The 12,143-nt window shown below is 33.4% G+C and overlaps 1 protein-coding gene across 5 annotated transcripts in view; it reads left to right on the top strand.

Moving 5' to 3' along the window:
• Positions 1-11,243, top strand: part of LOC110021636 (calmodulin-binding transcription activator 2) — a 40,002-nt gene extending 28,759 nt beyond the window's left edge. For all 5 annotated transcript variants that reach the window (XM_020720199.1, XM_020720200.1, XM_020720201.1 and 2 more), the window contains 5 exons: positions 7,039-7,407; positions 7,541-8,235; positions 8,323-8,899; positions 10,180-10,503; positions 10,821-11,243. In XM_020720199.1, the coding sequence (XP_020575858.1) occupies positions 7,039-7,407; positions 7,541-8,235; positions 8,323-8,899; positions 10,180-10,503; positions 10,821-10,931 (2,076 nt within the window). In that variant the 3' untranslated portion in view covers positions 10,932-11,243. The remainder of the gene's footprint in view (positions 1-7,038; positions 7,408-7,540; positions 8,236-8,322; positions 8,900-10,179; positions 10,504-10,820) is intronic.
• The last annotated feature ends 900 nt before the right edge of the window (positions 11,244-12,143 follow it).

Raw genomic sequence — 12,143 nt, forward strand, 5'->3', positions numbered from 1 at the left:
TTCCTTTTAGAATCGGAGCGGGAGCCGTTTTTTTTTTTGGGAAATTAATAATTTCCAAATGCAGGGAAGGATTTAATTAGAATGTCTTAACACCTGCATTAATTTTGATTAAGACAAAAATTAAATGATTCACCTGAATTTTGAAATTTGAATTTCAAATTCAGGTGAGCTGGTGCCTAGCCCATGCTCAGCCTGAATCGAACCCGGGTCAAACCTGGTTTGAGTCCCGGCCCGCACCTAAAAAAGCATCGATTTCCGTGCGGTTCGCGCGAGTGTGGAACCACAGCAATATGGGTGTCTTTTCTAGCTAAAATCGACGTTCCGGACGCATCGGCGTAGTCCGTTTCGTCATCCGGGGTCGTCCGGACGAGTTTGCCAGCGGGCGAGTCAATTTAAGCCAAAATTGTGCGTGATGCAACAAGTGCGTTGCTGAGTCACCGAGGGTTAACCTAAGGTCGTTTGATCCTATAGGAACTCATTTTCAGACCCTCTGCATGTTGGTCCTTAGCCCTTGCAACTAGAAGTTGAGTGCTTGGGACCATTCGTGCGAGTTTTCACAAAAAAAAAAATGAGTAAAGAAGCGGTTTGAAGTTCTACGGGAGGTGGGCTCCATTACTAGTCCGCTAGGATGGTCAACCAGGAACTCCTAAGGCTAGATCCTAGGTTCTAAGATTAGGAGGCTAAGACCTCACTAAAAATGAGGTCAACAAAGCTATGTAAACATGATGGTTGACATCTTAAGTGTATGTTGAGAGCATTACATTCTTATGGCATTGAGATCTTTTCAAAGTAGAGTGTAGGTGATCACTGTAGGGAGTTAAAGTTTCGACATTTTTAATTTGGGCAGTTGATCTCTCTTCTTTTGGTGGATTTTTTGTGATCCCTATTTTCTTGTCTTTTAGTTATTTTGTCTCTCTATGTTTTTCCTTTTTTTTTGCACCATCTTTTTCTCTCAGTTCTAACAATTTTCTTCCTTCTATGAGCTAGACAAAAGTTTTTAATAAAGGTCAAGTATCGTGGGACTAAATGGGAGTTCATATGATGAACATACAGTTGGTTGGATTTTGTGCATAGACGATGATTCTACCAAAGGTTGAAGTTGTCAATCTTATGTTATTAAAGGCGAAAACATGTTGACTAATTAGATGCACAGTGATGTGCTCAGGAGCAAGTGACTCTGGAAAGGCTTCTTGTCAAGCCAAGAACATTTAAAAGAATTTGAGTTGAATTTTTAATCGAATTTTCAAATCGACACATCTACTCAACCCTTAAAAGAAAAATACTCTTACCCTGAGATAGATAAGAAACATTAAAAAAAAATTAAGATATTTCATGATCCAAAAAGCATTTAAAGACTTCGTGAAATGTTTGACTTCTGATCTTTGCAAGTTGATGCATCATATATGACACTGAATGAGCCAAATTTAAATTTGGATGGCACATGCTTTGTTTTTGCTCTTCATGACCGCACTGATTGCCATCTTGTCGTAGTGTCGATGACAAATCCGGGAGCAACATTGGGTTCCAATGCCACTTCTTGCATAATGGATTGAACAAGAGATTTGTGAAAGCCTTGAAAAAGTTGAGGAAGGAGAAAGAGTAAGACGAGACACGAGGGAAGGGAAGAAGAGGGATGATGGAGTGGAACTTGGCATAGAACAAAAGAGTATGGTGAAAGTTTTTAAGAAACAATTTCATTTTTTTATATGATCATTGGGGCTTTATTTATCATATAAAATTTTATTATATAAAACTAAGAATCAAGCTTATCCTAAACCAACAAATAACAATATCATCCATGTAATTGGAAAGGAAGTCTAAAATTGAAATAATAAACTAATTGCAGTAATAATTGTACTAAACTATTAAGAAATGACATCTGAGTAATATGTGTACTTTAGATAATAAATTTGTAACTTATACAATTATTAATGACTAATGATGCTTACCACGAGTTTAGGAAATCCAAAGAGTCAAATCTGTGTGAATTAGCAATAGATTCTAAACAATAGAAAGAAAAATAACACAGTTAGAATTTTATGCACAAAATAAGAATTTTGATACTATATCTCCTTAAAAAAAAGAATCCAACCACACTTTTCAATTAATAACTAAGTATGATAGTCGAATTAAAATGAGAAGAATTGAGAATCCATAATACATATCTTACCTTTGAAGAAGGACATTGCATGCCAGAAGAATTAAATCAAGAGGAAAATCCATGGAGATTCAATTGTCAATAATATTTATAGAGGTTTGGCCACATAAAAGAAATTTGGCTACAAGAAGAGGACGGAGGGAGAGTGAGAAGCTCAACCAACTCCAAGAAATTTAGGATTATACCAAATTTAACTCCACAAATTGCTCTTGCTATGATTATCCCTTTTAAGAGTGATTTTAAAAAATCTTCTCTTATTTTATCTAGATATTGTCATTTCATTTATTGAACTAAATATGATAAACATTAAATAAGTAGCTATCTTATCTAGAATGACTAGAATTTATCTTAATATCTTTGAAGTAGTTCCTACTTTTAGGTTAGATTTGAATTTTCATGTAATTTTTAATTTTCCTTGTTAAGGGATTAGATGTGTATAAATATAGTTTGTAATTAGTCTTTGAAATAAATTGAAAGAATTCAATTCAATTGGCAACAAATAGTTTCTCTCATGTCTCTCTTCCAACTTGAGTTTCACCCTTGTTTCCATCTCTAAGGCCTCCAAGGAAGGGTGCTATGAGGGAAAACATGGAGGCATGAATTTTCAAATCAATAACATGGCTTCCAAGCCAAAAATCCCATTCTCGCTCTCCTTTTTTCTTCTTCTCTCTTTTGATTTTTGGCTTTGTTAAGTCTTTTTGAGTTTGGAAAGATAAGAATTGACAACAAGAAACTTTAATTAAGGTTTTGATGATTATTTTAGGGTAATTGTTTTTATTTGATTAACTAACCATTGGAGAAGGCTATTTGACGTTAAAGGATCTTATTAAAATAACTTTCTAATTTGCGAAGTTTGATAGATAAGTCAACTCATTAGTGGTCACAGGTAAAGGTAAATTGTTGATCATAACTTTAATGATGAAAGATCATGCGGCAGGAAATTTGAAATTTTGGATGGTGATAAGGATAATCTGATGATGTTTATTTTTTTTTTAATTTTTGAACTTATTTTGGATGAATTTGCATTTTAATTAAAATTTAATTATACTTCTTCTTTGGAGTTATTTAGGAAGGATAAGGTTTCTAATTTGAAGGAGTAGAAGATACAAATTCTTTTTTCCCCTAAATTAGTCTTTCTTTCTTTAAAAAAATTAAGCTCTCCAAAGATCGTTATCTACTTATATGGTTATTACAGCTAGTGTTGGTACAATAGCAATTGCAGATGCAATAATATCAAATGATACTAAAGCAAATTGTGATTACTATGGCATCAACTGTTAGGAGGCAAAAATCACTTGGTGGGAGTTTCTTACAAGAAACTCAATCAATTATCTTATTGTAGATTCTTATCATCATGTTATAGGATTGCGTCGGATTTCCCTTGTTGTAGAAAAATTCTTATTTATTTGAAAGTATCTCTCACATCTCATTCTGGAGTTTAATATTGTATTAAAACGCAAGTTTCTACTCGTAGAAAAAAATCATTGTTAAATAAAGGATTGGAAGGTTACTCATGAAGATCTATGGAGCATTCAGATTACTACCATGAGATAATCATGACAAAACAAATAGCCACAATGGTGGGTGCCTCTGAAGCACTTACTATTAAGATAGTGTCATTGTCATCTACTTCACTACCCCATTCAAACAGAAGGGCCATCCCATAGAAGACAGTCATCAATTAAGGAGAATCCATTAATAGAGAGGAGTTGTGAAAATTTAGGAGAGAAAAGGAACTTCTCTTTAAGGTTGAAGCAAAATTAAAGTTAATTACTACAACGAACTAGTCAAAGTAGTGGCGATAAAGGAATATTTTGATATTCTTGAAATATATTTAATGGTTTATGATTATCCAGATAAAAAGAAAATTGCATTTGCTTGTTTGGAGAGTTTCTTACATGTTTTACTACAATGGAGTACACAATTTAAAAATTGTTATCCGTCAACTTTGGCAAGTTGAGTGTTTTATAGATTGTTAAAAGCTTGATTTTATTCTATTGGCCAAAGAAGAAAAATAAATTTGATGGCATGAATTGACGTAGGATTACTTGCAAAATCTACAAGAACGCACAAATGAATTTAGAGGCATGAAACTTCTTTAATAATAAATGGTTAATGAAAAAATCTGTATTGATGAAATATATAGTAGGGCTTTATGAAAGCCTTGGCTCAAAATTGAAGCTTTTTCGGTTGTTAATATTCTTGAAACTAGCATAAAACTATATCACTTTAGGAAAGAGTTAATACACTTTCTATCAATGTAAAATCTTAACGTGGAATTGTAAAGAAGATGATTGAAAGTTTAGCTGTGGAGAGCAAGACAAAATGCCGCCATGTTGTTATTGCAAAAAGCTAGGTCACATGTTTAAGAATTTCTGGAATTTTTATCAATAAAAGATGCCAAATGGGAAGAAAGAAAAAAAATATCATCATTACTACTTAAGAAAAAAGTGCTGTTGTAAGAGTGACGAAGGAAAATACTTTAATTCCTTATGTTGCACTTACATGCTGATGAAAAACCTAGTGAAGATTTGTTTCATATTTAGGTGAAATTTATCATCATTGATTTCACTTTGGATCTAGATAGTGAAAAAAAAATCTTGCCTTTCTAGTTTTACTTGAAAAATTAGAGATAGTCACCACTCAAGATTCAAAATCTTATTCTCTGAGTTGGTTTTAAGAAGGCATGTTTTTTCTAGAAATTTTATTGCTGTAGTCTGTGAAGTTGTATCATTAATTCCGTTTTATTTAATGCTAGATAGTCTATAGTTTTCGTATAGGTATGCTATTTTCTATAGAAGGTAAACTGAAAATTGTGCTTCTAAAATGTGAGAAAGAATAAAAGGTTGATCTATTGTTCCACCATTATAGGAGATAGAAAAAACCAATGAATCGAACTATTTTGAGAGATTCAAGAGCTTTTGTGTTAATAAAGAAAATAGATGGAGACAATCTAGTACTTTGTTTGTCTATGAGGATGAACCATCATGTGGCAAAAATAGAAGCCAAGGTCAAGGGTTTGAGGAAATAAAAATAAAAAGAGCTCTCATCTGTAGGTGCTAATGAGCTAAAATAGAGATCTATAACTTTAGAGGATTTTGGCAGAAGATTCTTTTTTTAATCTTGTTTTTGATAAAAAGATGTTCATTGGGAGTCCACAAGTATGAATTATTTATCAAACATTCAAATATCAAGATTTTAAGACAAGAAATTTGTACCATTGGATGATGATGAGACAAAAGTGTAAGGTTAACCTTTGAATAATGAATTTAAATATTATGGTACTTATTTATTTTTTAAAGTTAGATTAGGAAAGATAAGCTTGTTTTGAAGAACTTTAGTTAGTGATAAAATCGTTTCTTATTTAATGAAGTTAGTGTAGGAGAAGATAAAGTTTAATTTAATTTAGTTCTTGTTTTTTTACAAATAGAATATACACTGCAATATAAATTACTTGTAACTCAAAATATTTTCTCTCTTTCTCTAGCTAGAATATTATATTACTAGCACAAGCACTATAGCAAACCATGACAATTATAGATACTTTGAGTACTATGGCAAACTGTGGTTATCATAGCTGATGAGTGGAAGGCAAAAATTAGATAGAAAGGATGTTCCTATAATAAGAAAACTGAATCAGTCCTCTTATTGCAGACCCTCGTCATCACTCTAATAGGATTACAGTGATCACCCTTTGTGTTGAAAAATTCTCACTAGTTCCCAATGCCTTCCACATGTTCAATTATGGATCATAATTACATTTGATCTTGTAAGAAAGCCATAGATGTTTGCATGCCCTCTTGAAAAAAAAAACCCGGTATTGTAGGAAAATATGTTCATTCACATCATCATTTTCTATTCATTTGATATCATTGTATAATTTCTTTGCGGTGTAAACTTGATTTCAAATTGCTATGTTATTTGATACATGCATGTAGATACTGCAATATATTAGAGTGAAAAGTTGTAGGTAATTCTATTTGGTGTTCCAAAACATTATAACGCCCTTATATGGAACAAGTTTAGAAATATGCCATTTCGCTCTTTTATTTAAGTTGTTCAAGATGTATTTAATTTGAGTCTTTATTAACATGCATGTAAGTATTCCTTTAATTAAATATTAGATAGTTGAATAATACATTTATGTAGAAATTCTAAGTGATTGACCTTACTTGAGGTTTTGGGTTGATAATAAATTTGATCCTTCGTATATAATGCCCAACTTTGACCCCTTTCGGTTCACTACCCTTTAACAAATGGTATTCAAGTTAATGGTTTCACTGAGAATCCGAGATCAAGTGGTTTATGCGATTTGTGTATTCGAGCTTTTTGTTCTTCCATCTTGATAAAGGTTAAAGAGTAGGTGATGCTCACAATGACTCGTGTAGTTATGTGGGTTTTTGACGTATGATACTTGATAACATTAAACAATTTTCATTGGCGAGTGAGTTATGGTTGGTGTGCAGAGCTTTCATGTGAGGGAAGATTATTAAGGCACATAAAAATTTTGAGTATAGCTCAACATTTGATAGTTGAATATTTTGCTGTAGACATAACCATGGGTTTGGTTCTCATCCATGAGGTTAAGATTTTGGGCTAAAAATTGTTTTGACCACTATCATATCAAGCCCGAGACTGGTCTCCTATTAGTTTCTACCTCCTACACTCTCCGCATCCAATTATTAATACCTTAAAATGTTTTTGTGCCCTTAAATTCTTTCATTTGTCCTGTGATTAACTTTTTAGCATGAAACTGATGGAACTTGGAGAATCATTCTATCACAAGTTCTTTTTCGTCGCAAAAATCTACGCATTATGTGTTTATTGTTCCAACAAAGACTAGAAACTATTTCTTATCCCTGCACGACGTCAACTTGCAGTTTTATGATGATGAGGTGGGCTCCCTCATTCCATCTATTACTGAAGCTGAAAACATCCAAAAGTCAGATACAAATCACATGAATCAACTTTCAAATTTGTCTTCCATAGATAATCAAGATTTGAAGAAATATGATAGCTTCTCTAGATGGGCGAGCAATGAACTTGGAGAGGTGGATGACTCACTGATTACCTTAAATTCTGGATTATGTTGGAGCACGCTTGAAAATGATAGTGTTGTTGCAGAACCCAGTGTGCATAATGAAGAGCATTTTGATACATATCTTATGGGCCCCTCAATTTCTCATGATCAGCTTTTCAGCATTATAGATTTCTTTCCAAATTGGACATATACAGAACTGGAGACCAAGGTATGTGAACATAGATGTAATGTTACCATTTTCTCATACTGCATTTGAGTAATATTTTGAATTCCTTCCAAGATAAATGAAATCTTCTTCTAGAATCACTATGTTAGTTGTTTCGTTTGTATCTATGAAGCAGGTTCTGGTTAAGGGAAAATTCTTGATGAATAAAGAGGATGTGCAAAAATACAGTTGGTCATGCATGTTTGGTAATATTGAAGTGCCAGCTTATATTTTGGCTGATGGAAATCTATGCTGCTATACACCATCTCATAAGCCTGGAAAGATTCCTTTCTATGTGACCCGTTCCAATAGGTTTGCTTGCAGTGAAATACGAGAGTTTGAATATAAGCTGAATAACATGCAAAAATTTGAAAATACTGATTCTGATAGTAGCAATACAAACGATATAGATCTTCTATTCCGTTTTGAAAAGCTTTTAGTTTTGGAGAACTCTGATCACACTAGTCCTGATTCTAGTCATGAGAGACCTCATTCAAACTGCACCATTTGCTCTATGATGATGGAAGTTGATGTTGAGTTGCTCAATTTATTCAAGCATGCCCCTGATGAAGACTCCCCCCATATCGCTGCAGAGAACTGGCTGCTTGAAGAGCCATTGAAAGAGAAACTGCATGTGTGGCTTCTTCATAAAGTAGGGGAGGATGTCAAGGGTCCAAATGTCTTGGATAACGAGGGGCAGGGTGTGCTTCATTTAGCAGCTGCCCTTGGTTATGATTGGGCTATTAAACCAATCATAGCTGCTGGTGTTGGTATTAATTTCAGAGATGTGCATGGATGGACCGCACTTCATTGGGCTGCATTTTTTGGAAGGTTAATATTAAATAATACATCTCTCTTTTGATGCTTTCTAATATTTTAGTTTTTTGTAGCTTTTTTTAATTTTTTTAGTTCTTACAGAGAGAGGACGGTGGTTACGCTGATTGCATTAGATGCATCTCCTGGAGCTTTAACTGATCCAACTCCTGAGTTCCCTTCTGGAAGAACCCCTGCAGATTTGGCATCTCAAAATGGGTACAAAGGGATTGCTGGCTTTCTGGCGGAATCCTCGTTGTTAAAACATCTTCGAGAGCTCACTTTGAAGGACTCAAAAGGCTGTGATTTAACTGAATCCTCTGGTTTACTGGACTACCATCACAGTACTGATATGGGCAGCTCACATAATGCTTTTGGGGGGACACAAACTTCACTGAAAACTTCACTAAGTGCTGTCCGTAATGCTACTGAAGCTGCAGCACGAATATATCAGGTTTTCAGGGTGCAGTCCTTTCATAGAAAGAAAATCATGGATTATGGTGATGAAAATTGTAGAATTTCAGATGAGGATGCCATTCCACTTATTTCTGTAAAAAATAACAAATCAGGACAACATGGTATGCCTGTTCATGCTGCTGCAATTAAAATTCAGAACAAATTTCGAGGATGGAAAGGTAGGAAAGAGTTCTTGACTATCCGGCAGCAGATTGTCAAAATCCAGGTAAGTGTAGCCGAGTCTTCTGTTTGTGCATTTTGTTGATGGAACATTCTCTGATTTGCATTCCAGGCCATGTTTTGCGTAATTGCCTTATGATTGTAGGTGTTCCTGTTGAATGGTCATTTTTCATTACTTGCTTGGTCTATATACGTGTAGTTGAATTGGGTTTGAATGTCACTGGATGTTGGAGATTGTATTGTTTATTTTTTCAGTTCTTTAAGTTTGGTTATACTTATACAAACATGTTAGGCTTTGCAGGACTACTATTTTGCAACCAAATCATTTTCATATTTATCGAAAGGAAATACAACATAACATGTTAGGCGTTGCAGGACTACTATTTTGCAACCAAATCATTTTCATTTAAAGAAATTTGCACACGTTGCACCCAATTCTTCTTTATATATATCTCACACCTGAAATTTCATATTTATATACATAGCACTTTGGTACTTTAAACTTATGCATAAAAAGGTCTATTTCACTTTTAAAAAGTGATAATAGTGGTATTTCTTTTGTGATATTAAAAATTTGAGTGTTATGTGTGTAAATATAAAAGTATGGGTGTGGGATATGTAAATACATAAGAATTGTGTGCTATGTGTGTAAATGCCCCTTTCATTTAATGGTGTCCATAATAAATAAAATTTTTAAGGATTTTCATGGTGTTTAGTATACTAACTTTTGGAGAAATTGCATCTCTGCTTGAAGTAAACTTTTAACAGCTGGAAATTGGGCATTTTTATAGAAAAGGTCATGCTTAGTGGTGTTGCAGAAATCATGGCACTTTTTCACTTTACTATTCATACAAGGAGTGATGTTTGTTGTTCTCAAGCAAAAAAAGATTAATACTAACTCTAGTATAAGCAAATGGGTATAGAAGTATTTTTCAAAATTGTAGTACTTTTTAAATTGTTTTTATTTGTGTATTTTTAACAGGGTTAATGAGCTTCTCTATGCCACCAGGCTTCTGTTTGTATACATAGCATTTCCCTTCCAAAATAAAATAATTTCACATGATTGATTCTGTATCTATCATTGAGACCTGATGACATATAACATTTTAGTATAAAAAACTAGCATTTTGTGATGGTCTCTAATTGTTTAAGCTTAACCTATCTTCCAGTTTTTTATATTTTCTGACTTTTATGTTTCTTCTTTACTGTATAAATTATGCGATTCCTCCTCCTCTTAACTTGCATGATATAAACATATTTCCTACTCATATGATGTTATTTACCCTTTTTTCCTTGAAATATATTTATTCTTTTTTTCCTGAGCAGGCCCATGTTCGTGGTCACCAAGTAAGAAAACATTATAGGAAGATTCTCTGGTCAGTTGGAATTGTTGAAAAAGTCATATTACGCTGGAGACGAAAAGGAAGTGGCTTACGAGGTTTTCGTTCTGATGAGCCACTCGAAGCCCGAATCAGCGAAAACCAAGACATGAAAGAGGATGATTATGATTTCTTGCAAGAAGGCAGGAAGCAGACTGAGGCTAGGCTCGAGAAAGCCCTTGCTAGGGTGAAGTCCATGGTTCAGTATCCTGAGGCCATAGATCAGTACAGGAGGCTTCTGAATGCTGTGGAAGAACTGCAGGAATCAGACGTAAGCTCAACTTTCTCATTATTTACACACATAGCGAACAATTCCTAGGTATTTACATATCTCACACTTAAACTTTCATATTTACACACATAGCATTCAAATCTTCAATATCACGTAAAAAATACTTTTTAAAAGTGAAATACACCTTTTCATGGAAAGGGTCAGAGCACCAAAGTGTTATGTATATAAAAATGACACTGGAGGTGTGAGATACGTAAATACGTAGGAATTGTGTGTTACACATGTAATTTTTACTTTCAGAGGTTAGGACTTATATGATTCGTAATAAATTAAATTGCTCGATTTATTCTTTTCAGTTAGTACAAGCAGAAACTTCGAATGAAATGATGGAACCTGAAAGGGTTACTGATCTCATGTTGGAGCTTGAAGGGTTACTGGAAAATGATACTGTTATGCCTCCAAGCTAGTGATTGTTTTTGCTCTCTATCTGTTAGCTGTTTGTTGTAAAGGTTTGCTTCTTTAAAGCTTTTGTTTGTAAATTAGTTACCTTCTCTGTTGATATCATGTATTTACTGTGTGCATATAGATTATAGGTGTTTGGCTATGAATATGTAGCGTTTAGAACTGATTGATTTATACTATAGCTCTCTTGGTTGAGTTTGGTATCAACCATATTTCATGAACATTTGAAGCAATTTCGTTAGAGTATGTGCATTGTAGTATGTGTGAAGAACCTTAAAGAGTTCACCTTCTTGGGAGAAATGAGCTGATTCTGTGCGGTGTGATGATTGCACGTGTCAAGTTTCATGCTTAGGTCATGAATGTTATTTGACCTAGGCATGACTCATGATGACAAATGAACTGGGCGTGTATGGGTCATCGATCATTCTTGGTATCATCTTTTTTTCTTTTATACTCATCATATCATTTACGGCCTATGCCTGCTATTACAATACTTAACATCTGTCCTCTGCAAATGTCTAATTTGTTACTGTCGGCACTCTTCCTACGAAGGCTGATTAATTGTTTTCCCTGTACCTTGCAGTTATGGCTTCCTATCGTCACCACTTAATCAATGTTGGAAAGTGAGAATTAAAATTTTTCTTATTTATTTTGTATAACTAACTATTAATAAATGAGAGAATCACTATGAATTAAATTAAAAAAATATTATATTTAAATTTTAGCTCGTTATTGGTTATTCGTATGTTCTATAAATATTTAATCTTCTTCGTCTTTTAATCATTTAGTTAAATCTGAAATGTTAATTTAAAATAATAGTAATCTTACAAAATTATTGAATATATATATATATATATATATTTGAATACTTGTATGTAAGGGAAAAGAAAATATAAGGGAAAATAAAATATCAATATGTATATATGTATAGATTTCTATGTATATGCATATGTATATATGTATACAAGTATATGTGTATATGTATGTATACATGTATATGCATATATATATACTTATATATACATGTATTTAAACATATATATAATTATTTCGAGCCAAAACAAGTTGAACACGAACAAACACTTTGGCTGTGTTCTGCTAGTTTATACAATGAGCACAAAAAAATATTTCGTGTTGGCTCATTTTCTTAGCAAATAAATCAGACACGAGCTGCTTACGAGCCAAACATAAGCTATTCACGAATAACGAGCCAAATT

Source organism: Phalaenopsis equestris, unplaced genomic scaffold (genome assembly GCF_001263595.1).
Source record: "Phalaenopsis equestris unplaced genomic scaffold, ASM126359v1 Scaffold000136, whole genome shotgun sequence".
NCBI lineage: Eukaryota > Viridiplantae > Streptophyta > Magnoliopsida > Asparagales > Orchidaceae > Phalaenopsis > Phalaenopsis equestris.